Below are 26,334 nucleotides of genomic sequence, written 5' to 3'. Positions count from 1 at the left end.
CATACTTTTTCTTTTCTGTCACCACTCACCCTGCTACCCTTCTCCCCCCGCAAAAACAAATTACTTCTTTTTTTTTGCCCCCCTCCCTATCGCATCAACTTTTTAAAAAAAAAAATATTTAGTTCTGGTTTTTTCTTTTTTTAGTTTACAAGTTCGAAATTTTACGTGTTCCAAAGTTATGAGTTCAGAGGTTTATATGTTTGGAAGTTTGGAGGTTTAGAAATTATAGAGTTTACGGGTTCTAAATTTATGAAATTGGTGGGTTTGGAAGGTTGTTGGTTCGAAAGTTTATGGCTTCATGTTTATTGTATCTAAATTATCTATGAATATTCTTGAAAAATTATTTTCCTTAATTTGCGCACCAAACACCAAAAAATGAGTAGTATTACTACTTGTTTTCAAGAAAATATTTTTTGTTATACCAAACACACCCTAAATCATCTTATTTGTGCAAATCGTCCAAAATACATGGGCATGGATCTCATCGGGCCGAGTCAGGCCCAGCAAGCTAATGTTACAAATGGACTACAAATACGGACCCAAAGTCGCGACTTATATTCGGCCCCAATTTCAAATTGCATTTTGGCCGCGAAGTTGACGCCACCCCCCTCAGCGGCGAGGTTCAGACGAAACTCCTCACAAATCTCTTTTTCCGGCGAAATCGAGTTGTAAATTCCCTCTTCCATTCCCAAATTTGACTAAACCCATAATTCACATTCCTATTTTCTTGATTTTTATTTGAGTTCTTATTGCTTATTATAAAAGATTAAACAATTATCTTATGTTGTGAATTTCAACCATAAATGTGAATTTATTTACCAAATAGTTCTAATTATTCAAGCAGCCAAATTCTAATTATTAATTTAAGCTTAGCTATTTGATTCTCTGATGTTAAAGAGTTGAAGTTAGTTGTAAAAGTAAAGGAAAATTTGTTTCTTGCGAAGAAATTAGGGTTCTTAAGGGAATGGCGAAGCGAGTAATTTGTAAGGGGAATACAAAAAATAATATAATGTCAAGTATGGAATTTGAACGTGTGATCTAAAGCAATTTTTGAACCCTATGTCACTTGACTATACCTTTTCCTAATATCAAGGAATTCAACAGCTTATATGTAACCAACAAACTGTTTTTCCTATTTTCATAGTATAAGTTTTTGACAAAGGAATTCAACTGAATTCACTTTCCTCCACTTAGCTCCACCACTGCTCAAAGGGAAAAATGATGAACTAAACAAAAGTAGGAAAAGCAATGGAGACTACTTTGGGGAATACTCCAAGAAAAAAGCTTGGTGATATTAGCAACTTACCGCTGCAAAAGAGATTCACTAGCCAAGATAAGAAGCCAAAACATATCCTAACTGCTTCTAAAAAGTATATAGAAATGATCCAGAAGGTACACTTTTTTGTGTTTGTTTAGTGGTTTATTGTGTTAATAAATGTATGGACTTAGCTTAATTTGCTTCATGGGGAATTTGACCCAGGAAAATCTGGTGTTGATGAAATGTTAGCAGAAAGAAAGTATCCTTTTATTGGCAGATGAATGACATTTAGTTTTTTTTTCTTTTGTGAAATTTGTAGGTTGCCTTTTGTGATTTGTAGTAGTACTCATGCCTTATACTTGTGATTAGTTGCATTGTTCCTTGATTCTTGTTCTCCATAGCAAAATCATTGAAATTACTAGAGTAGATATAGAGAAACTGAGAACTAATGTGCAGAAACTGCAGCAACAAAATCAGCAGCTTGCTCAAGCAAACAGTAAAATGCTTGCGGTTTGTTTTCTCTTCCAACTTCCAACCTCTTCAGAGTTTTGTTTCGTTAACTGAACATTTGATTTCCTTTCATGGTGCTAAAACTATTTGGTTTTCTTTTTTCTTTCCCCTCAGGAACTAAATTCAAATAAAGATAGGGTAAATAATTTGATGCTTTCACCTGATATTCTTTTAAGGTTAGATTTCTCCATAAGCTGATGTTAGTGGTATTTGGCTGATATCAGCTAAAAACATTACAACATGAGTTTGGATGCACAAAGAGTTTACTTAAGGCTAGAAAGTCTGAAGCAGAGGTGAATACAATTTAAAGTTGTTCAAATTATTTTGGCTTAGAAATATGTCTTTTTTTTTTACCAAGAAAGTTTTCTTCGTTAATCAGGAGCAACCAAGAACAAATATGTGCCAAAATCTGAATGATGAGGTACATAAGCAAATTTTCATAATGCAGTAATATCGTAGAGTTGGTATTAATTTATTGTTTTGCTATCACCATTCGAAGGTGAAATCCATGAAGTGTGAGGAGACAGGAGATTTATTGTTAGGAAATGGAGATGATGAGAAAGCTATAAATCTTAAAAGAAGGCCTCGGTCGAAGAGTGAGTGTAACCTCTGGTTTGATATGATATTTGTTGTCAATAAGTACTTAGGAACTATTATTTTATATTATTTCCCCATCTTTGACGCATAGGTGTGGGCTCTTCTGAGCAAGTTCAATTTGAGGATAAAGCGGAAAACAAAAGGTTATGTTGTGTGTGTTAACCTGAAGAATATATTGTTGGTTTCTGTAATGTTCAGATTCTAAATATTGGTAAGAGAATTCTCCTAGCGATTTTGTTGTCTTTGCAGACCTTGTATAAGGAGGCAATATGCTCGGCTTAATACTAAGGCACTGAAACTCAAATGAAGATTCTTTTGATGTACAAGACAAATGTGCTTTGCACCCTCCAACAAGTGATCCAGTGCTAGAAAATGAACTCCATTAGTATATCATCTGATGGTCTAGAGTGCAATCATTTATTGAGGTTTGAACCTGTACATTTTGGACTATCATCTCTGCGTAGACCATCAAGGGAGGCAGCTAAGAAGGTCCAGTCATACAAGGAAATTTCTGTGAACATAAAAATGCAAAAACCACAATGAACAACGTGCTCAGTGTAATAAACTCTTCGATATCAGAGCAAATGCCGAATGGTAAGATTCTTCTTTGTATCTTTTTGTGAGGTTCAGTGTCATAGTTTTTTGTTGAAATATGTAGCTCTAATTCCATATCCGCTCCTTCAAAGTTCTATTCCCTCTCCTCCAAAAATGTCATGGCCTATCTGTCACCAGATAAAATATTCTTTATAAAAATGTTGCCTGTTGTACAATACTGATTAGATGCTTCTTTTATGGTGATTGATGATGAAATGATTTTGGACCGATGACTGTGTCTGGCATACTTGCCACAGAAACCTAAATGGTACTTATACTCAGTGGCGGAGCCACAAATTGATGCAATGGGATTAAAAAAAAATACTAGAATGACATAGTTGGGTTCGGAACTTGTAACCTAAAGCAGCTTTTCAACATTTTATATACAACCAAAAACTTTTATTTTAAACCTTTTTGCTAAGTATAATTTCCCGCCAAGGGAATTCAATTGAACCTCCCTTCTTTCTTAGTAGTTCCGCCCCTGCTTTCATTGTCCATATCTTGGCTTAATAGAGGGAGTCTCTCTCCAATTTTATCCGCTCCTAGAGTATAGAGACTAAGAATTCAACATAGAAAGGAAGTTGGAAGTTTCTCTGGTAATTTAGATGATGATTTTGTTGAGGTTAAAGGCCAACAAATCAAGCAGATATGTACTACATGAATAATTAAGTTTAATGGTACCTTGTAAAAAAATATTTTAAGAAAAAGTTAGTATAAGCATCTGCTTCCTTGGTCCATTTCATGCTACTAGGTTCGATTTTGAAGGTTGAATTTCATGATTTTACCACTGAACTGTGTTTTTAGGTATTCTGGAATATATCAATTACTATGAAAGATATAACATATCATGTAGTAGGTTATATTTTATGTTGTCCTTTTTTTTCCAGAACTCCAATCCATTTGCCTTGTAAAATTAGTTAATTGGACATCGGAAGTCATACAACAAAGAAAATGATATATATGAACCACATTTTTTGGGTTGATAAGTTGATCTTTCTCTTTATCTTTTTTCTGAAGCTAGTACCAAAAAGAAATTGAGCAAAAGCATCGTCCACCATTTTTTTTGGTAATTAAGCATTATCCACCTATTAATATTATGTTGAGTAGTAAATATTTCCTCACTAAAGAGTATCTCGACTTTTACCATTTGGTTATGTAAAATATCAAAAACTCCGGACAACAACAACAACAACAACAATAACCCAATAGATTTCTGCAGGTGGGGTATAGGGAGGGTAGGATGTATGCTACCTTGCTAACAACGCTGGACAAAAGGGTGAAGATCATGATTTTCTTAACTCAGCTTTATTTGTTTTGGAAATAAATAAGCAAAGTCAGCTAGAATTGAAGCCAATGATACCACAATAAAGTTTAAAATGGGCTGAGATCTGCGACGTACCAAACAGAATCTACAAGAAGTTTGGTCTAGGAAAACAAATTTTGGCAGATTTATTAGAGTAGTTGAGATAAAACTTAATCAAATTGTGCAAGTGAGTTTATAATCTTTGTCATCTTAATTGTGTCTATACAGTGGCATTTGGACCATTTTCTTAAAACGACTTTGGAGAAAAAAAATTACTCGTGTTTTTTTCGAATCGGTTTGAAAATGCTTTGGTTGAGCCGAAGGTCTATCGGAAACAGTCTTTCTATCTCTCACAAGATAGGGGTACGGTATGCGTTCACCCCACCTTCCCCAGATTTTACTTGTGGGATTTCACCGGATATATTATTTTTGACTTTGGAGAAATTTTATAAGGATATCTTTTGATATATTTCTAAATTTTAGTATGATTATTTATTGGTAAGAATGTAGCAAACCAATTATTCAATACTTCTATTGCTTCAACCTCGAAAGAAAATTACAACTCAACTCAAAACTATTACAGGAATTAGAGATGCTAAACAGAAATACAAATGATAGAGAAGAAGGGATTAGAAGCTCACACTAAGAATGGGGATGAGAGGATACAGACACTCGAGAAGGAAGATGAGGAGAAGCAGACATTTTACTCAACAATATGCATAATTCCTGAAGCCTTAGTCCACTCTCCTTTTAAACATTTGTTACGTCTCTCCCTACTCCACCTGGATCCCAAATGGATCTCTTATTGGGTTGTCTTGTCCTTGGGCTTCTATGTGGTCTAGCCATTAGCCCAACAACTTGGCCAACCTTCCAAATAACTGGCCCACAAGTATTTTCTAAATTATTCTTGTTCACAACAATACTCCCCCTGAATTGAGAACCTTGCCTTCAAGGTTCTGCAATAGCACATTCTGTTGGTTAGGCTAGTTATTGCAACACTTGAGCGTAGATATGCGAGAAATAAGATATATTCGTTCAGCTTCGAAAAGTTCAAATTTAAAGGCAACAACCCAAATATGCTGAAGCACTTTAAAAGGACCAAAGTAGTGCCTTCCCAATTGATGATATTGTTGTAATCTCACAAAGTGCTGCAAATAAGTAGGAAGTTTGACAAAAATACAATCACCGACTACAAAGTGATCTTCAACTATACTCGCATGCACGTCAAGCGCCAGATGTGCTAGCTTAGCGGATAGATAAGGCAATATTACTCCTAGAATGCAAGCATAATAAGAGACAAGTGGATTACCTTCAGGTTTAATAAATTCAGCCATCTTCGTCGAACAGTCTGTGAGTACTGTTTATTTGTGTTGCTGTTGAAATGCTCTGATTACTAAAGTCAAGATCAGTAAACTAAAGAATATCAGTGCACAATTATAAAGTTCTTCTTCTGCCACTTCACAAACTACATGCTCTTGATCCACAAAGTAACCAATTAGGTCCACATAGTTGAAAATTAATTGCAACAATGACCACAGTGATTGCACAATTGCAGTAAGACTTATGGCAAGATGTGGCTTTCTCCCATGTTGCAATATTGTCATCCTATTGGATTTCCTTGACCGCATCCATAAACTGCATAAATATATTGCGACCTCCGCTTGTACGGATTGAACTAATAGCACTCGTGCAGGTCCTGCCTCATCGAAAATATTTCAAAGATTAAAATCCTCTATAAAATAGTGCAAGGAACATTTGTAATGTGGACAGGTTTGTGGATAAAACACTTTCGTTCTAGTACGAGAGAAATTCATTAACACGACTTGGCTGCTAGAGAGTGACGAACAGGAAGAAAATGAATATTCCTCACTCCTTGGGCCAAACAATAGTGATGTAAGCAGCTTCAGTTGCAATGTATCTGAAACATCTTTTTCCAATACAAAATCAGATAGCAAAATAGAAGAATGCATACACCATTTCCGTTCAGGATCCCATACTTGAATCATAGAGCTAGAAGCCACATACTCTAGATGACTTTTTAGAGTTAAGATCTCGGAGTTTATCCTTGGTGCCATGATAATGTGCTTCCCAAGACAGCTCAACTCAATTTCAAGCTCATTTATATGTTGGTTGATAAGAGTCTGAAGACTTAGAACTCGAGACCTAATAATAAACTCCAAATAATTCGATAGAACTTTCCCTAGATGTTCTGAATCCATCCTATGAGTAAGATTTTGTAACATTGGGCAAAAATTTGCTGGAACCATTTCCTCTTTGATATTTGTAGCTCCCTTGAAGAGGCTAGTAGCAAATAGCTTTTGTTGAACCACATTCTTTGAGCCTTTAACTTGCACATTGCCATACAGATAAACGGACGTCAGAGGAAGTTTGAAATCATTAGATATGGAGTAGAAATAAAAATACCTCTTTACTTGTAAAACCCAATTCAAAGATTTCTCATCGTTGAAACAACTTAGTACAACGTGATGACCCTGTACCATCAGAGCTTGAGATAAGTCAACCATGGTAGATGGAGTCGATATGAAGAGTCCAACATGAACAGATAATGAGTGTACCAAATTCAAATCTACAGCCAACATTTTATAGGGTAAAGTAATATGGCGATTCGGTATTATGCAACCAAAAACAACAAGCCAAAAATGACATAGTGATGGTTGCTTAATTATTAACGTGAACACTTCATCCCCCGCTGGTTCTTCATACCCAACATATAAAATTTCATCAGAAACATACCTCGTAATATCTGAAACCTCATTAGCCAGCATAAAATTCTTATAAAAAAAATTCCACACACATGGATTCCTGTGAATGTGAAGCGGTATGATATTTTCAAATGGATGTGTGACTTCAGCAATGCTCGCAATATCTTTCGGCACTACATCCTCTCTACTAATCAAAGGTACCAGAAAATTAGTTGTGTTCATTTCAACTTCATTATCGCAAGCAATTACCGCATCAGTTGGAGAGACATAGTTCTTGTCAACGGTTCATCTGGGATGTCCATCATGCACCTTGTCTTCCTCAGAATCGCCATCTTCTAAATCAGATTTATCAGCGAGTACCATGGAGCAGCAATTATGAAACATTTTGTCGAACACCTGCCCTTCTTATGAGAATTCTACCTTCTTAGTCATCAATCCATTACCAACTTATAGCTCTATAAGAATTTCAACCTCAATATGACTTCCATCAGCGATACCGTACATGGAATCGACATCAATATGCTTTTCTAGTAACGCACTAGGTTCAACATCCGCTTCATCATCTTGTAAGGTGCTAGTTGCCGTATCCGCTATTTCCTCGAGCACCTCGTATGCCAAGTTAAGGTTGTTGTTGTCTAAGTGTTTATTCCACTACTGAGGCGAGGGTGAGGTGCTAATCTTGCACCACGATGGAATAGCCGCAACGCAGCTTCACTTTCTCCTTAAAATGATTCCAATCAAAAAATTGCTTATTTCAAAACAGCCAATCAAACCAAGCAAGAGCTTCACCGTCAAGGTAGTGGTAAGGAAGAGGTAACCAGTCCTTCTCTGAGAAGCCAAGGTAGGTGAAGTACAACTCAGCCCGAAAAATCCAACCCTCTGGGTTTCCACCGCTGAATCGATCTAACACCACCATTGTTGGAGTACGAACGATGAAAGCACCAATATAACAAACCGGTTATTCAATACTTCTATTGCTTCAACCTCAAAAGAAAATTACAACTCAACTCAAAACTATTACAGGAATTAGAGATGCTAAACAGAAATACAAATGACAGAGAAGAAAGGATGAGAAGCTCACACTAAGAATGGGGATGAAAGGATACAGACACTCAAGAAGGAAGATGAGGAGAAGCAGACATTTTACTCAACAATACCCATAATTCCTGAAGCCGTAAGCCACTCTCCTTTTAAACCTTTGTCATGTCTTTCCCTACTCCACCTGGATCCCAAACGGATCTCTTGTTGGATTGTCTTGTCCTTGGGCTTCTTTGTGGTCTAGCCCTTGGCCCAACAGCTTGGCCAACCTTCCAAATAACTGGCCGACAAGTATTATCTAAATTATTATTGTTCACAACAAAGAACATCTAACCACATTTCCAAAATATTCTTTACTCATTTTTTTATTGATGGTAAGCACCCTCCACTTCCAACCAAGAGGTTATGAGTTCGAGTCACCCCAAGAGCAAGATGGGGAGTTCTTGGAGGGAAGGATGCCGAGAGTCATTTGGAAACAACCTCTCTATCCCAGGGTAGGGGTAAGGTTTGCGTACACAATACCCTCCACAGATCCCACTAGTGAGATTATACTGGGTTGTTGTTGTTTGTTTGTTTGTATTTTTTATATTTTATGCGGTGAGCATTTTGACGCTGGATTAACTACACATCAGTCTCCAATCCATTGAGACGAGTTGAAAGGTTCTACGAAAGTTGAAAAGATATGAAAGTTTTGTTTAAAATAAATATCAAGAAATGAATTAAGACGAGTTTGTATAATCACACAATAAAATAGCGCATGCAAAATGGATCCTAACTTAGTGAAGCCAGTGTCGCCACTCTCACAAAGACCTTTATCCTTTCATTTTCAAAATCATATGAGGTTTATCTCTTTCTTCCTCTTCCAGACTAAAATAAATAAATAAATAAATAAATAAATATAATTCTCTATAATAATTTAAACTTTTAGATTGATGATTCAAATTATTTAACACGTTATCAGAGGAGGCACATCTTCTTTTTTAAAAGATTAGGCGCACACACTAAATGCACGGGCGGACCTAGCTTCTAAGTTATGTGTTCATGTAACCAAGTTACTTTTGCTTAGATTCTACTTTTATATGAAGAAATCACTAAATATCTATTTTCTAGTATAATATTTGACTGAGAATCTAATTATTATTGTATACTAACTTAAGATTGAATTTATAAACTTTAAATCTTAAATCTACATTTGGTTGAATGGAATATTGCGAGCTTAAATAAATTAATAGACATGTCATATGTGACATCTTTAACCACTTAATTAAGTTTCTACATGAAATTGTTTAAACAATTCAAGGCTTTTCTTTTCCAATTTTAATTTAATATCACTCGTCTTTCATCTACGTGAGTTGATGGTGATAAATTGAAATAGAAAATAGCAAAGTAGCAAAATATATACTATATAATTAGAAGTCAGGGTCGGATAAAGACCGCTAATTATGGCCATGAGAGGATTCAGTAACGGTGATAGAACCTTCCAATAGTTTAAAGAGATCACAAATCAACTCCAAATCATAAGACAAAATTGACACACAAAAAAGAAACCAAGAAAAGATTTAGTATAGGAAAAATAATAAAATTTCACATGCAGCTCATAAATGTGAAGTTGACATATTTTTTTTCTATATGCCCACATCATCCATCATTTTCTTATACAAACCGTGTTTTTGCACGAACTTAAAGTATTGGTGAAAGGAGGACTTTTTATTTTTCTTTTCTTTTGTTGAATAAAAAAATGAAGATATGATCTTTTGCTAGCTGCCTTGTAAAAAAGACCTTATCCAAAAACGGTGCATGAAGTTTTGTTAATTTGAGTAACGTGAAAATAGACTGGATTGCACTATAGTTATTTCGACAAGAAAAATGTAGTGGGTTTTGGACCAATAGCATATTAGCATACGACGTTGAAGCTTGACAAGACAAAGAAATAAAAGAAAAAGAACAAAGATATGGATTCCCATTTTTATTTTTATTTATAAATTAAAAAAAACTCAGGTAATCAGAGGTGAATTCCCATTTCCAGCGTTATCAACGCAAGACTAAGCACTGGATAAGAATTTTTTAATTTTTTGACGTGGAGATCAATTTTATGTATTTTTAGCGAGGCGGATCCAGAATTAAATGTTTATGGGTTTCTGCAATGACCTCGAGTAAATTTTCAATAGTAACTGTGTTCACATTTAAATATTTATAAATATTGAATGAATTTTTGGAACATATTTATATTGTTTGAACAAAAGCTAATGGGTTCACGTGAACTCGTAAAATAGCAAGATGAATCCTTCCCTGTTTTTACGAGAGTATTGTTGCTTAGAATGATAGCAGGTATAATTTACAAATAGTACCGGTTCAAGACTCAATTCAGGTGTAAGAATTAGGATTAGATTTATCTCTAATTTTGATATGGCTATGTTTTTTCTGAGCCGATGATCTATCATCTCTAGTTTATCTGTAATTAGGATTCAATTTATTTCTAAGGTCGACGTACATATATACTATCCTCCTCAAACTCTACTCATGGAATTACATTGAATTTATTATTGTTGGTATTGTTATTCATCTCTGATTTTTCAAGAAATTCAAAGTAGCAGAAAGTTTAGTATTATTCACTTTCCCGCCATTAAAACAAGAAATGAACTTTAAGTGAGTCTAAGTGATGTCTTATCACGATTGACATCTTAAAATATGTAGCAAATAGGATGATAAAGTATCAATTTCCATTTTTTAATATTTAATACACATAATTCTATTGTTCAGAATAGTTGATACATTTGTGAACTAATTATCTAAATTGAATTATTTTTATTAAAAATTCCTATAATAGGCAATGTCGGTGCCTATCTTGAATATCAGGACCTAGATAATACATATGATACTAGTCATGGAGCTAGACTGCTAGAGCATTGACTGCGAATTTTGCTGAACTGAATAATTTTAGTTTAAATAGTATATTAAACCGTATCTCGTTTAATCACTGATGCTCATGAAAAATATACAGCTGACGAAGTATGAAGAAAAATAATACTCGAAATGTAAACAAGAAAAGACACACAAAGTTAGTACTAATTAACTGTTGTGTTATGGAGAAGATTAATGTTGTTGTGTTAGCTCTCTAAGGATGTTCACTGAGTTATGATTAAGGTTTATTTGCTCTTAACAAGAGATTTCGCGTTCAAATATTGAGAATGAAGTCCTCATTTTAGGCTATTTCTAATCTCTGCCTCCATTTTCTCTTTTAAAATGGAGTAAAGTTACTCCAACCATTGTTCCATTTTGTACTCCAAAAAAGAATATTTCATTTTATATTTCGGATACCGAATGATTTTTAAAAAAAAATGAGTATTTGTGGAAGATGGACATATTCATTACTCCCAACTGAATGACAGTTGGTGGTTAGAATAGGCCATTGGCGTAGTAAGTATCAATTTTAAGGTTGTTATTTGTGTGATCTTCATTATATAAAAATAAGGTTGTTACTTGTGTGACTTGCAAATTTGACATCATAGGTTTGTAATTATTCTGTCTCATCCACTTGTTTTTATCCCATCAATACATTTATTTAGTAGGAATTTTTCTATACGGATAAAACGGTGTTAAAATAAACATTATATCAAGTGGAGTTAGTTATGGTAGTGGAAGGCAAGCAACTGTAAAATATATGATTAGGTTTAAGTATCATTTTCCCATGTTTTGTATACTTTGCGGTATAAATTCCATAATTAGAATAAGATCAATTATTATGCGTGAGAGTTTATGTTGTATAAGTGTGATACAATTTATGGCTGAAAAAGATAATTTGCAAAATTTATGTTGGCTTAGTGTGGAACTTCAGTTTCATGTGTATGTCTTATGTAATATTTCTCTTCTGTAGATTGAGATAATGAGTGAGATTGACTTTCAATACACTCCAAGATTATTTGTTCCATTTTGGGTGAAAATTGCCATTTATAGATTAAATGTTTATCTAATGTAAAGTAAATATTTGACTTTTAATGGGCATAATTTGTTCTTCCTTTTATTATACTCCCACTGTAATAAGTGAACGTATACAAAATTAAGAGAAAGATGAAAATTTTAAATATTAGTAGTTGTTTTGGTAAATTTTAAGTTTTACATAGCGGTGGTTAGACCGACTATGGTGTATGGGCGGAGTTTTGGTCAGTCAAGAACTTCCATGTCCAGAAGATGAAGGTAGCAGAAATGAGGATATTGAGATGGATGTGCAGACATATATACCAGGATAGACAAGATTATGAATGAAGATATTCGGGATAAGGTGGGTGTGGCCGTGGAGGATACGATGTGAGAAGCGAGGCTTAGATAATTTGAGCATATGAAGAGGAGAGACACGGATGCCCTAGTAAGGAGGTGTGAGAGGTTATTGTCCTTGGTGGGTCTCAGGAGAGGTAGCTACAGTGTTTACCCTCAAAATCGGATAACAATTAAATTTGTTAGTGGCTTAAAGCAGGGGTGGGAATTCGGTACTTCGATTCGATATTTAAAAACTTCGATTCGGTATTCGATACGGTTCGATATTTCTTACTTTGGTTCGGTACGGTTTTGTTTGATACATTAACCGAATAGATGATATAGATGGAGTGGACAATAGACCGGACATTTGGACACGATGTGCTAAAAACCGAAATTGCAATGTTCCAGTAACACAATTGGAAAAGCCATCATTGGCCTTAAAATGAAATGTCCAGTAACATAGTTCCTTCGATCAAAACCAAAACCAACCAATGTTCCATTCTAGATAGGAAGTTCCTTATCCAAAAGATTCCCTAATATAACCAACCGCTGCATCAAGCATCAGTCATCCTCCGTCTTTTATTAAGCTTAGAATTGTAAAAGAAAAACTATAAGTTCTAGTTCAAAAAGTTGACAGTATCTTCATACCAGAGTAAACCAAGAAAAAATGCTTAATTTTACAAACAAGTTAACCCTTTCTAGAATAGATTATAGTCGGACAATGTTCACTTAGCATAGTAGCTTGGGTTTAAATTCAAAAAATTATAGCTCGCATGAATGAAGGTCAACAATGAAGAATGAAGGTCAACAATGAAGAATGAAGAAGTTATGAACCTGAATGAAGGTCAACAATGAGCAAACAAGCAGTCGCTGAGGAGAGGAGTCACCATCACTCAGGTCGTGAAGCTATTGTAATCATGACTCGTGAATCAGCAGCAACCAAGAAAAGTTGATTTTTTTAGAGAAGTCTAGGTTAGAAAATAGAAAGGAAAAGGGGGAAATAGTTGATGATGCCCGAAAGTCTACCTCTAAGATTCTAAGGGATTACAGAATTAGGTGTATTGGGGTGTGGGCTTAGGCTTATTGGGCTGAAAAATAAAAATAAAGTTGGGCTTTGACTAAACATTTCGGTACCGAAATACCGAAATATCAAAAACGCAATACCGTATACCATACCGAACTACCGAAAATACCGTAATCTTTGTACCAAAATATACTGAAATACCGAAAAAGCCGAAACCGAAATATCAAATTAATTCGGTTTGGTTTGAAATTCGGTTTTTCGAATTTTATGCCCACTCCTAGTTTAAAGGATATGCGGATTGATTTGATACTCAATGATAAATTAGATATCAATTGAAATAAATAACTATAAATTAACTATAAACCATTCGAATTGGATAATTTCAGCCTAGGAAAGCTGGCTACCCTCGAGCTGTAAATACTTTTATTAACAACAAGACACCAAAGAATAAGAACTAGAAGAATAACCGTAATGTATTGCTTATGAGTGCATGTTATAATATCCTTTATGAATTGTGAGGCACCCTTTATATATTAGAGTAACCTACTTTTAAGGTATTATTCTATTATTTTATAAAAGGTAAAAAGGTCCTTGATTTGTTGACCGTTGGTCCCCTTTTTAGGTATGTTCCGTGATTTATGCCGTAATGTCCGGTTAGTTGCGGGAATCTCGGACCCTTGTCGGATAAGCTAGCAATATGTTCCTTGAGACCGTTATAATCGGGACCGATTATGACCTCGGTAAACTCGGAGGCAGGTCTGGTAGTTCCAATGGCTAGTTCGGTAAGGTAGAAATCGATCTCCGAGATTTTATCACCATCTCCCGATCCCAAATTATCGTGCTGGATGCTTGGTCAAATTCCGAGTTCAATTTTACCCTTATACAGATAGTCTCCTTATTTTTCGGAGAGTAAATAACGAGAAACGATATGATATCCCAATTCTCACTTCGATAAATCATGACGTAGGTGACAAAAATCATGACGTAAAATCCCCTCATTTTACGGAGAGTAAATGACGAGAAACAATGTGAGCTCTCGATTCCCTTTTCGATAAATCATGACGCAAGCGACAAAATCATGACGAAAGCGATAAGAATAGTTGAAACGTCCCGTCGGTCCGGTTTTGAAGGCATTAAATGCTTGTCAGTTGTTGGTCGGCCACTCCCAGATGCGAACCGTCGTTTGAAAAACTATAAATACCTCATCTCTTTATTCATTCAATCTTTACATTCAAACCTTCTGCTCTCGTGTCTAAGAGATTTCAACACTTCCAAGTTATTCTGTTTTCAGAGATCTTTTATAACAGTTCTTTATCCGCTAATCATCCATTATTTCTCATTCAAACCTTCTTCTTTTTATCTCTGTTCCATTTAAAGGAATGGCGAAGACATCAAAATTCGTTCCTCAAAAAGAAACTCCCTCTACTTCGAGGCCGACTATTGAGAAAATCATTTCTCATGTTGTTGCTGCTAAGAACCAACACCGGAGCCTCCTCTGAAATTTTCCATCCCCGCGGGGTACCCGACCGGTGCTGATTTCAAGAACGAGAAAACCTCTTCGATACCAAGTCGGTGTGAACCGGTCTCGAGGTATGCTCTATCACCGAGGATTTCCTCTCTGAAGTCAAGAAAGATTGCAACTGGGCTAATAAACACGTAGTGGTCCCCAAGTCTGAGGAAGCTATCACTACCCATGTGGAGAATTTTCTAAGTGTTTACACTTATCCATTCATGTTGGGATCCTTGGACCAGGTCATTATCACCTTCTGTAATAGGTACGAGGTGACCCTTGGTCAAATTCACCCTTCTTTTTGGAGGATAGTGATTCTCCTCCATTTTTACGTAAGCAAGATCGAGGGGTGTCCCTTCACCATCGACCACCTCATGCGCTTATATAGTCCCCGACTTTATCGAGGTGGATTGATTAAGCTGGCCCGTCGGGCTAGTAAGGCCCCATTTTCTAGCATCTATGAAGATTAGGATCGAGGCTGGTTAGGCCGCTTTGTCCGAGTGAAGACCTCGGATTTGATTCCAGCCGAGCATATGCCATTTCCTGAGAAGTGGAATATGAAACGTAAGTATAATCTCCCTTTTAAGATTTCGTTCGTCGTTTTTTTCTTTTTCCCCCTTCTCATCGATATTTTGTGGTGGTACAGTTGTTGCTCATATGCCCAATGTAGCTGCTCGACTTAAGGATGGGTCGAGGGCATTGTAAAACAAAGGCTTTATTCTGAGCGTTCGTGGCACGAGCTCTCGAAGGGCCGATGGGAGGCTCGTTCCCATGGTAAGAGTTTTCTCAAGTGACCTTTGATTTCCCTTTCGCGCTATCGATTTCTTATTTGCTTTACTTCTCTTTTTTTTAGGTTTACCAAAAGATGTCGAGATGCGAATTCCATCCGATGATGATGATATCTTCACCGAGCCCCCTGCTTTGGGGAAAGATAAAGAGAAGAAAAGGAAAAGGGATCCGAATTCTCCGGGCCCTGAGAAGAATAAGCTAAGGAAAAGATTGGCGCGTAAAGCCAAAGGAAGCACTGGTGGTCGAGCATTGTCCCTGGACTCACTCTATCGATTGAGGGATGAGTTCGAGGGGGAAGGAGAAGTCTTCGATCTAGTGGCCAGTATGGAAGATGCTATCGGATTTGGCGATTTAGAGATACTAAGGAAGAGCTCACCATCTGAAGCAAACATGCCTTCCTCTAGCCCGAAATTGATCGATCGATTCCCTGCCTCGAGTGCATATCCTGATCGAAAATGCACCATTATTTTTTCCCTTCCGGAGGATGCCCGTGTTCTTTCCGTCTCCGTAAGGGTGGCCAATTATCTTCGGTGTCTGGTGAGCGAAGATGACCAGGCCAAGATGAATGAGGTGGAGGCAGCTTGTTTATTCAACGAAGTGCAACAATCGCTTAACCGGGTAATCTTTGTATTTTCCTTGATGATTTTCAATTTTGTACTTAGGTAATATCATAGATAACTTGACATAATTCTTTGTGCTTGTAGGCATCAGTGCTTCATCACGAGGCCTTTTTAAGGTATCGAGAAGAGTTGAAACAACTCGAAGCTGAGGTTTGAGAGCTCACGAGAAAAGAGACGCCTTAAAACTTCTTAGCGAGCAGTTCGAAGGGGAGGCTAAGAGCCTCCGGGCTGAGCTGAAGGTTGTACGGAAGGAACATGCTGACCTCACCGAGTAGGTAAAAATATTTGAGATTAGTGATGATGAACAAAACTGGGTGACTAATGGCGTTGGAAAAAAAGGTTGCTCGGGCACAATTAAATTTGGCTAAAATTCAGCATAGAGCGTCAAAGGAGGGGGCCGAGGTTCGGACCAAAAGGGTTGAAGAGCTCCAGTAGTAGTTAGGTTCGGTCGTCTCTGATCGAAAAAATCTAGCCAAGGAGCTCGAAACGGCCAAGTCAGTGGCCGTAGTGGTTAAGGCCGGCACTGATGAGATGCTGGCCCAATATAAGGCTGATGCCGAGGTGACCTAGGACCTTGTAAAAAAAAACCATTGAGCACATGAAGTGGCAATCCCAAAGGGAGGCTCTCAAGGAAGTTCACGCTCGGGGTTTTGACTTATCGGCTGAGATCGAGGATGCCAAGGTGCTCGAAGCCGAGTTCAAGAAGTTGGCATATCCCAATGAGGAAGATTATGAGGATTCAAGTGGGTCTGAGGGTGGAGAGAACCTCGGGAATCCCGGTGACGAGGCGGGCTCCGGCCAAGATAAGGCTGCTTCTGTTTGATTTTATTTCTTTTTGTACTTAGTACTTTGTGTCAAGGCCGCTCGGTCTTAGTAAAGACAATACTTCATAAATACAAACTTTCTATTTATTTTTGATAATTCTCGAGTTCTTCCTTTTCTTTTCTTTTTAAGTATTGCAAAGATTGGGATGCCTTAGAATTAAATAGTCATGTTCGGAATTCCGAACAGGCTTTGCCTTTGATTTCATTATCTCTAAGGCATCGTGGGATTCGGTATGTTCGGGAAGTTTTCCCCGAAATACTTATACTTTTTAGAATATGACTTACTGACAGTGTGTTTTGCTTAGATTTTTGTAAGCTTTTGTAACCTCGGGTTTTGTTAACCCGGAAATGGCATTAGCCTTTAGTTCGGGAAATTCCAATTAAGCTTCATGCCCTCGGGTTTTGTTAACCCGGAATGGCCTTAGCCTTTTATTTGGGCGATGCCAAATAAGTTTCATGCCCTCGGGTTTTGTTAACACGGAACGACCTTAGCCTTTTAGTTAGGGCAATGCCAAATAAGCTTTGTGCCCTCGGGTTTCGTAATCCCGGAATGGCCGTAGCCTTTTAATTTAGGCTGCCCACATAGATCACCCGAGCCCGGTTTTCATAAGATTTTGTAACCTCAGGTTTTGTTAACCCGAAAATGGCCTTAGCCCTTAGTTCAAGCAATGCCAAATAAGCTTCATGCCCTCGGATTTTGTTAACCCGAAACGACCGTAGCCTTTTAGTTCGAGAAATACCAAATAAGCTTTGTGCCCTCGGGTTTCGTAATCCGGAAATGGCCGTAGCCTTTTAATTTAGGCAATGCCTTAGGTGGCAGTCCCTGAGTGAAGTGATCTTAGAAAGGACATGAACTTTTATCCAAGAGGCATAGACTTTCTTTCAATTTTGTGCGTAGCATACAAAGTTAAACTTGTATTTTGTGTCCGGTCTCGGGTGATCTATGTGGGCATAACTAAATTGATCGTTTAGCCTCTATAGAAATATATTGTTTAGATCTTATTTAAATCTTATTGACCGAGCCTAGATTGTTCAGTACAAGAATCAAAAATCATCCCCCGGACTATGCCCCCAGTGTTCAAGGTTTGTCGTAGATAAGCCTCGAATATTGTTTGACTTCAATTCTAAGTTAGCAGGATTTCACTGTTTCACTGCTGCCTCATTAAAAACCTTGCCGGAAAACCCATTTGGGACAAAATCGGATCAAGGGAAAAAGATTGCAGCGTGTGCTTTCAGGCCTAGAAATTGTGTTGGGTGCTTGAAAGTGTTAGTAAAAATTTTAACTGAGTAAGAGAAGGTGATTGGGGTTATACCTTAGCAGTAATATCGCTTCAAGTGGGTTATGTTCCAATTGTTCGGTAATTGTTCACCGTTCAATGTTTTGAGTTTGTACGATCCTTTTCCAGTGATCTCAATAACCTGATACAGACCTGCCCAGTTCGGTCCCAGTTCTCCTTCGTTCGGATTCCAAGTGTTTAACGTGACCTTCCTCAATACTAAGTCGCAGAAATTAAAGTGTCGAAGGTTGGCTCTTCGATTGTAATATCTCTCGATTCGTTGTTTCTGGGCTGCCATTCGAATGAGGGAGACATCACATATCTCGTCTAGTAGTTCCAGACTTATGTTCGTGATTTTGTTATTTGTTCCTTCGGTAGCTTATTGGAACCTGAAATTTGGTTCTCCAACTTCGACCGGTATCAGAGCTTCGACAATGTAAACCAACGAGAATGGGGTGGCCCCGTACTAGACTTCGAAGTTGTACGATATGCCCAGATGACTTATTTCCTTCTATTTTCCTTTGGCATCGATCAACCTCTTTTTGAGGTTTTGGATTATGGTTTTATTGGTGGATTCTGCTTTTCTGGTCCCACTAGGGTGGTAGGGAGTTTATAAGATCCTTTTGATCTTATGGTCTTCGAGAAACTTGCTTAATTTGCTGCCAATAAACTGTTTCCCATTGTCGCACACGATCTCGACCGGTATTCCTAACCGACATATGATATGGTCCCATATAAAATTGATGACCTCCTTCTCCCTGACCTTATCATATGCCTAAGCTTCCATTCATTTAGAAAAATAGTAAGTCATAAATAAAATAAATTGGGCCTTACTGGGTGCTCGTGGAACCGTGCCAACAATGTCCATCCCCATTTCATGAATGGTCATAGTGACAAGACCGAATGTAGTAGCTTTCCGGCTCGATGAATTATCGGAACAAGCCTTTGGAATTCATCACATCTTCATACGAATTCCTTCGCATCTTTTTCCATGTCGATCCAGTAGTATCTGGCCCTAATTATTTTACGGACCAATGCTTCGGTACCTGAATGATTTCCGCAGGTGCCTTTGTGAATTTCCCTTATAACATACTCGGTATCTCCTGGTCCTAAACGTATCGCGATCGGGTCATCAAACGTTCTTCTGACTAAGGTTCTATCCTCAGATAAACTAAACTGGGCTGCCTTCGCATATATGACCATCGATTCCTTTGGATCTGAGGGAAATTTTCCGCTTTTTAGGTATTTTATGTATTTGTTTATTCAATCCCACGTTAGGCTCGTTGAGTTTATTTTGTCATGGCCCTCTTCGACTACCGACCTCATTAGTTGTACGACTGCCCCTGAATTGAGCTCATCCTCTTCCACCGACAATCCCAAATTAGCGAGGGCATCAGCCTCGTTGTTTTGATCATGACACACGTGTTGTAGAGTTCATTCCTTGAACCAGTGTAATGTTAGATGTAATTTATCCAGGTATCTTTGCATTCATTCTTCTCTTACCTCGAACGTCCCATTAACTTGGTTTACCACAAGGAGGGAATCACACTTATCCTCGATCACCTCTACCCCCAATATTTTGGCTAGTTCGAGACATGCAATCATGGCTTCATATTCGGCCTCGTTGTTAGTCAATTTTATGGTTCTAATAGATTGTCTAACTACATTTCCCTTTGGTGGCTTTGAAATGATGCCAAGTTCGAACCCCTTCTTTGAGTTCGATAATAACTCTCTTTCGACTTCGGGTACCAATGCTGGCGTAAATCAGCCACATAGTCTGCTAGAATTTGGGATTTAATGACGGTCCGGGGTCAATATTCAATATAGTACCCGCTAACCTCAATGGCCCACTTGGCTAACCATCCCAAGAGTTCGGGTTTATGCGTTATATTTCTCAATGGGTAAGTAGTCACAACATGTGTGGGGTGGCACTGAAAATACAGTTTTAACTTCCTAGAGGCGCTTAGCAAGGAAAACGCCAATTTCTCTAGGTGAGGGAATCTAGTTTCGGCCTCACCTAAAATTCTACTAACATAGTAAATTGGGAATTGCGTACCTTTTTCTTCCTGGACTAGAATTCCACTTACTGCTATCTCTGAGACCGCCACGTATAGGTATAGTTGTTCGTCTACCTTCGGAATGCGGAGCAGCAGCGGGCTTGATAGATATCGCTTGAGCTCTTCCAAGGCCCATTGGCATTCCGGAGTCCACGAGAAGTTACTCTTTGTCTTTAGTAATGAGAAGAGTGACTTTTATCGGAGGACCTCGAGATGAATCGCCCCTATGCACCCGGTTAGCCTTTGTACGACTTTTATGTAATCTATGACCATAATATCTTCGATGGTTTTGATCTTATCGGAGTTGATCTCGATTCCCCGGTTGGATGCCATGAATTCGAGGAATTTACTCGATCCAACTCTGAACGCACACTTCTTCGGGTTCAGCTTCATGTTGTATTTTTTCAATACGTCGAAGGTTTCCTACAAGTGTTTTAAATGGTCCTCTGCTCGTAGGGACTTAACCAACATATCGTCAATGTAAACCTCCATTAATTTTTCTATTTGTTTTTCAAACATCCGGTTTACTAGGCGTTGGTAAGTGGCACCAGTGTTTTTTTTTATCCCGAATGACATTACGTTATAATAGTATGTGTCATATTTAGTGATAAAGGAGGTTTTTTCTTGATCATCCGTGTTCATCCGTATTTGGTTATACCCTGAGTAGGCGTTGAGAAAACTGAGGATCTCGTGACTGGCCGTTGCATCGATCATGCGATCAATATTGGGAAAAGGGAATGAGTCCTTGGGACATGCTTTATTCAAATCCTTATAGTCTACATACTTTCTTAATTTATCCCCTTTCTTAGGAACTACCAGTACGTTTTCTAACCAATTCGGGTATTTAACTTCCCGAACGGACCATATTTTAAGGAGTTTAGATACCTCATCCTTGATGAAAGTATGTTTGACCTCGGATTGGGGCCTCTTCTTATGCTTGACTGGGTGGAACTTCAGATCCAAGCTTAGCTTGTGAGTGGTTATTTTCGGCGGTATCCGTGTCATATCTAGGTGGGACCAAGCAAAAAAATCTTTGTTAGCTATAAGAAATTGAGTGAATTTTCCCCGGAGCTCGGGGTTTAACCCCGTGCCCAGGTATACCTTTCGATCGGGCAAGTGTTTACTTAGGACAACTTGCTCCAGTTCCTCGACCGTTGATTTTGTAGCGTTGGAATCATCAGGGGGCTATGAAAGACTTGGGGGACTCCGTAATCGTTGTCCTCGTCTATCCCTTGCTCCTCTGATTCAATCGAGGTTGGTATCGGTGATTGCAATTTGTCCTTATTTTCGACCACCGTATTCGGGTCCTTAGATACCGAGGGTGTGGATGCCGAGATCACCTCATCGATAACGAACATCTCCCTTGATGTCGGTTGTTCCGCATAAACTGTTTTGATTCCTTTGGGTGTCGGGAATTTCAGCACATGGTGTAATGTCGAGAGTATTGTCCTCATGTTTTGAATGCATGGCCTTCCGAGCAAAGCGTTGTATCTGAATGGTTTTGTGACGTTTACCGGTAATGTTATTTCCCCTTTAGTGGTCTCACAGGCCATATTGAACCCGTTTAGGACTCAGACAGCAGGTACAATCTGATCTTGTAGGCTGAGTTGTTCCACGACCCTCGATATGATAATATTGGTTGAGCTACCTGGATCAATGAACACACGTTTACCTCGATATTTATTTATGAGTACTGATATTACCAATGCATCATTATGGGGTTGTGCGATCCCCTCTGCGTCTTTATCGTTGAGCGACAAGGTTCCTTCCTGTAGGTAATCTCGAGTCCGTTTCTCCCTTATGATGGAAAGTTTGGTATGATTTAGCATTGGTCCTTGGGGGATGTCGACCCCACCGATGATCATGTTTATGACATGCTGAGATTCCTCTGGTTCGGTTCATTTATTAGAATCCTTGTTCTTAAAATGACTCTTGGCCTGATCACTAATGAATTCTCGGAGATGCCCGTTGTTGAACAGCCGGGCTACCTCTTCCCTTAATTGTCGACAACCTTCCGTTTTGTAACCATGAGTGCCGTGATATTTGCACATAATCATAGGATCCCTTTGGGCTGGATCGGATTGCAAAGGTCGAGGCCATTTGATATCTTTGATGTGTACGATGGCGGACACAATAGTAGAGGCATCAATGCCAAAATTATACTTTGATAGATTCGGTGCTTCTTTAGGCCCGAGGGGTCTATCGAAGTTGTTTTTGCTCATGAGTCCTCGGTTGTTCTGTCCTCGGTCATTCCTTCTTTCATTTCTCATAGGGTTTCACCCGGACCCACTACTTCTTTGGTCCCCATTGCACGGTTGATACCAATCCCGGTTTTTATATAGGTTCGTGATCAATATCTCTCTGAACTCAGTCAGTGATACTGACGGGGTGTACGGATCTGTAAGGGTCCCGAGTTAGTCATCCTCGACCCTCATTTTTGATTAGTACCTATTATGGACGTCGATCCAAGTGATGGCTGGATATTCTACCAAGTTTTGTTTCAACTGTTGTGAAGCCAATGAGTTTCAAATGTTGTGCCCTTGGGTGAAAGCCCGAATGGCCCAATCGTCCGCGACTGGGGGCAAATTCATTTGTTCCATTAAGAATCGAGAAACGAACTCTCTGAATATCTCGGTATCCCTCTGCTTTACTTTGAAAAGGTTTGACTTCCTAGTCTCAACCTTTATAGCACCGGCGTGTGCTTTTACGAAGGAATCTGCAAGTATAGCAAACGAGTCAACAGAATTAGGAGGAACGTTGTGATACCATATCATAGCTCACTTTGACAGGGTCTCTCTGAATGGTTTCAACATGACAGACTCGATCTCATCATCTTCCAAGTCGTTTCCTTTGATGGCGCATATATAAGAGGTTACATGCTCGTTTGGGTAGGTCGTTCAGTTATACTTATAGATTTCAGGCATGCGAAACTTTTTGGGGATCGACTTCGGATCCGTACTCGGGGGAAAAGCCCTTTGAATAAATTTCTTGGAATCCAGGTCGTTCAATATCGGGGGTGCTCCTGGGATTTGGTCGACCCTGGAATTGTAGGTTTCCACCTTTTTATCATTTGCTTCGATTTCCTTTTCCTTTATTTCTATCCGTTTCGTCAATTCTTCAAGCAATTGCATGATTTTGGGGTTAGTACCTTATTCACTCTCGCTCGTTCTTTCCGAGATTGGTTCATTCCTGCGGATGTCTTTCCGAGGGAGCTCGAGTTCATTCTTGCTCAATGTTCGACCTTGGTTCTGCAATTGAGTTTATCGTCGTCTGTTGAGCCTGTAGCATTTTGTAGATTATACGCAAGTTGATCCTATCATATCTTCGTCGTGAGTGTTTTGGGCAATCGAGCGCACTTCCCTGCACACGCTGTTTTTGGGGTCGGTGGTCTGGTTTGTGTCGATGGCCATATGTGAACAAGCGTCGATAGGAACAACCACCGGGATTCTACCAAGATCGACCGGTGTTGCCTCGTTACCGAGCGCTGCATTGTTGTTCCTGCCGTGGTGGCCGAATTATGTGTCTATCTTTAGAGGGACAGACTGTGGGTTTGACATTTCGATCCTAACCTAAAATCAGAAATACCTCAAAGAACAAGTGTAAAATGGGGTGTGTTATGGTGATTCGTATCAAATTACCGCTGTTATCCTTAGCCCCACGATGGGCGTCAAACTGTTTACCCTCAAAATCGGATAACAATTGAATTTGTTAGTGGTATAAAGGGTATGCTGATTGATTTGATATTGAACGATAAATTAGATAGCAATTGAAATAAATAACGATAAACTAACTGCAAACCACGCGAATTGAATAATTTCAGCCTAGGAAAACTGGTCACCTTCGAACTGAAAATACTTTTATTGACAACAAGACACCAAAGAATAAGAACTAGAAGAATAACGACAATGTACTGCTTATGAGTGTATGTTACAATGTCATTTATGAATTGTGAGGCACCATTTATATATTAAAGGAACCTACTTTTAAGGTATTATTCTATTAATTTATAAAAGGTAAAAAGGTCTTTGATTTGTTGACCGTTGATCCCCTTTTTAGGTATGTTCCGTGATTTCAGTCGTAATATCCAGTTAGTTGCGGGATTCTCGGACCCTTGTTGGATAAGCTGGCAATATGTTCCTTGAGACCGTTATAACCGGGATCGGTTATGACCTCGGTAAACTCGAAAGCAAGTCTGGTGGTTCCGATGGCTAGTTCGAAAGGCAGGAACTGATCTCCGGGATTTTATCATCATCTCTCGATCCAAAATTATCGTGCTAGATGCTCGGTCAAATCCCGAGTTTGATTTTACCCGAATACGGCATGCCAAAAAAGTATTAGGGAGAGGTGATTAGGTAGGACATGACGTTGTTTCAGCTTGCAATAGACACGACCCTTGATAGGAGGGTGTGGAAGCCGAGTATTAGGGTAGAAGGTTAGTAGGTAGTCATGTGATTTCCTTGTCCATACCAGTAGTATTAGGGTTAGTCATGTACTTTCTTATTTTCTTAAATTTCTATTACTACATGATATTTTTTTTCGCTTCAGTTTTCTTGTTATCTTGCTGGTGTTACTACCTGGTTCTACTGCTTTTTTAATCTTTCTTTGAGCCGAGAATCTATCGAAAATAGCATCTCTACCTTCTCAAGATAGAGGGTAAGGTTTGCATACACACTACCCTCCCCTGACTCCACTTGTGAGATTTCACTAGATTTGTTATAGTTGTTATTTTGGTAAACTGAATTTGTTTTAGGATATTTGATGTTTTAGAATATATATATATATATATATATATATATATATATATATATATATATATATATATATATATGTTATATTACTGTTTTTCCTTCAAATCTACACTTAATATTTTAATTATTGGGGCGTTAAATACGTGAGAAGCTATACTAAAACTAATGGAGCACTTTATGTAAAAGTTTACGCCCAAAATTTGAGTCTAGCTTAATCCCGGTTAAATGTAAATGTGTTAGTATCTTTTTCTTAACTTGTTGGATGTCTAAATGTTTTGGTGCAAAGAATTTTTTACGCAGACATCTTATTACAACAACAACAACAATTACTCCTTAATTATCGATTCTAGTTGCATATCATCTTTCACCTATTTTGGAGTTAATAAAATTGTTGAATATAACATTTTTTCTTTTCACATTTTACTATTCCGGTGGCGTTTGGACATAAAAATTGTATTATTTGAACAAAAGTAATATTTGAAGTTAAGCTAAAAAATAGTATTTGAAATCTGAAATTATATTTGGAAATGCATTTCACTTGAAAAAATATTTATAGTTTTGTGAGTAGAGAAAAATATGAAATTTGAAAACCTCATTTTTGAAATTTTTTCAAAAAGTTACAAATTTCATGAATAAGCACATTTTTGAAAAAAAATAATTAAAAAATGAGTTTTTTTATTTTTTTAATGAAGAAACGAGTCCTCAAAAGTCAAGTGACTGTAATTTGAAACACTGTACTTTTACACGAAAATGGTTGAACAGATAATCCAGCTGGAAGTCATAAGTCCCAGTGCTAAACTGCTAATATCTTTTTATTTCCATTTAAGTGCTGCTTTCGTTTTCCACACGAGGGGTATATACGTACTATAAATTTTTATTTTCTAAGGAAAAGAATTTAATTCTAAAAATCCAATATATAACTGGAAAGAGGAAATAGAAAAAGCTAATAAGCACATATCCAACGAAAAAGATAACCTATTAATTTAGTTCTTACAAATTGAACGGAAGTTGCACAAAATTCATGTATTGACAAGGAATATTGCCTTTTGACAAAAATAAGAAAAGGAAAAACAAAAAAGGAAGAAAATTGAAGAAACATCACGTATTCTCCAGAAAGTTCTCAATAAATTATTTTTAAGAATTTGTACACTCCTATTTTCAATTAAGAATTGAAAGAAAGTTACAGAACAAGGTAAATACAAAAAAAA

General features: G+C 37.8%; 1 protein-coding gene across 1 annotated transcript; it reads left to right on the top strand.

The window, feature by feature from the left end:
- Nucleotides 1–569: 569 nt before the first annotated feature.
- Nucleotides 570–3,187, top strand: LOC104107546 (shugoshin-1). Its single transcript, XM_009616379.4, has 10 exons — nt 570–668; nt 1,195–1,392; nt 1,481–1,517; nt 1,660–1,768; nt 1,883–1,906; nt 1,993–2,061; nt 2,148–2,189; nt 2,268–2,364; nt 2,457–2,508; nt 2,615–3,187. Exons 3-10 carry the CDS (start codon nt 1,501–1,503, stop codon nt 2,670–2,672), a joined length of 468 nt encoding a protein of 155 aa, XP_009614674.1. The 5' UTR covers nt 570–668; nt 1,195–1,392; nt 1,481–1,500; the 3' UTR covers nt 2,673–3,187.
- Nucleotides 3,188–26,334: the final 23,147 nt, after the last annotated feature.

This window comes from Nicotiana tomentosiformis, chromosome 5 (assembly GCF_000390325.3).
Source record: "Nicotiana tomentosiformis chromosome 5, ASM39032v3, whole genome shotgun sequence".
Classification (NCBI taxonomy): domain Eukaryota; kingdom Viridiplantae; phylum Streptophyta; class Magnoliopsida; order Solanales; family Solanaceae; genus Nicotiana; species Nicotiana tomentosiformis.
Note: the sequence above shows the minus strand (reverse complement) of the source record. Positions and strands in the feature narration are given on the sequence as shown.